This window comes from Equus asinus, chromosome 10 (genome assembly GCF_041296235.1).
Source record: "Equus asinus isolate D_3611 breed Donkey chromosome 10, EquAss-T2T_v2, whole genome shotgun sequence".
NCBI lineage: Eukaryota > Metazoa > Chordata > Mammalia > Perissodactyla > Equidae > Equus > Equus asinus.
The window spans coordinates 22,203,574-22,204,956 of NC_091799.1; the positions used below are offsets into that span (position 1 = coordinate 22,203,574).

At 48.4% G+C, this 1,383-nt stretch overlaps 1 protein-coding gene across 1 annotated transcript; it reads right to left on the reverse strand.

Annotated features, from left to right (window-relative positions):
- Positions 1–217: 217 nt before the first annotated feature.
- LOC106830794 (olfactory receptor 1G1-like) lies at positions 218–1,159 on the reverse strand. The gene has a single exon (XM_014840599.1). The coding sequence runs from the start codon at positions 1,157–1,159 to the stop codon at positions 218–220; it is 942 nt and encodes a 313-aa protein (XP_014696085.1).
- Positions 1,160–1,383: the final 224 nt, after the last annotated feature.

A 1,383-nucleotide genomic window follows, 5' to 3' on the forward strand; every position in this document is an offset into this window, starting at 1 on the left:
GATTACTGGCCACTCCCTCTTCCAGGCTGCAGCTCTGTCCTTGGTCAGTTGGTCCTATTACAATCCTGCTGAGTCAGGCATTTTCCTTTTGTTAAACCTGCTTGTGATGCTGAGCATCCATCCTGCCTTGAATTTGATTTTTCAAAATTACAATGCAGAAGTCCAAGGAGAAGGCATTTCAAAGAGCCTGAGCTTTCAGGCTTAAGGGAATGACCCTTCACTGAGTAGATCCTTTTCCCCAGCCGAAGAGTCTCCACAAAGCCCCCTGCATGTCCCTGTTCCTCAGGCTGTAGATAAAAGGGTTGAGCATGGGGGTGACTATTGTATATATCACAGATGCCACCATTCCAGTATCTGCTGAGTAGGAGGATGAGGGCTGGAAATACACCACAAAGAGCGTCCCATAGAAGAGAGTGACCACTGTCAGGTGAGAGCCACAGGTAGAGAAGACTTTGTGCTTCCCCCCAGCAGAGGGGACCCTGAGGATGGTGCGGATAATGTGGGAATATGACACTAGGACACAGGTGAGAGGAATCATACCTGAGAGAACTGCTTCAGATAGCATTGTGACCTGAAAGATATGGGTGTCTGAACAGGCAAGTTTGAGGAGTGGGGGCACATCACAGAAAAAGTGTGGAATGGAATGGGAGTCACAGAAGGAGAATTGAGACATCAGAAGAGTGAGTGAGAAGGCCAGGAGGTGGGAGCAGAGCCAGGATGCAGCTACCAGAAGCAGGCAGCTTTGAGGATGCATGATCATGATGTAGTGGAGAGGAAGGCAGATGGCCACATAGCGGTCATATGCCATCACGGCCAGCAGGAAGTCATCCAGCAGGGTCAATGCCATGAAGAAATACATCTGCATGAGACATCCAGTGTGGGTGATGGTGTGGTGCTGTGTCTGGATGTTCACCAGCACCTTGGGGACAATGGTGCAGGAGAAGCAGGTATCGATGAAGGACAGGTTGGCCAGGAAGAAGTACATGGGAGTGTGGAGGTGCTGATCAGAGCCAATGGCCAGGATGATGAGCAGGTTCCCCAACATGGTGACCAGGGACATGCCCAGGAAAATTCCAAACAGGAGAGGCTGTTGCTCTGGGAGTTCACAGAAGCCCAAGAGCAGGAAGTCAGAGAGGGTGGTTTGGTTTCTAATTCCCATTTAAAGCAGGACAGTTGGAGGAAAATCTTGCTTAAATATACCTAGACTCCAAAAAGTTATATTATTCAGTTTTTCAACTGTTTTCTGTGTTCTCTTCAAAGGTTGCAGAGATGCACTGGTGTCTCTTGGTGGCAGGCATGTAAACATGTACAGAGGTGAGAACTATGGACGATGACAATGAGAGATCTTGTTGGGAGTCAACTTTGCATTTTAGCTTTCTAGTA

What these genes read in the sequence shown, in the direction of transcription:
- LOC106830794 (XM_014840599.1), bottom strand. Translation starts at nt 1,159, where the DNA reads ATGGGAATTAGAAACCAAACCACCCTCTCTGACTTCCTGCTCTTGGGC.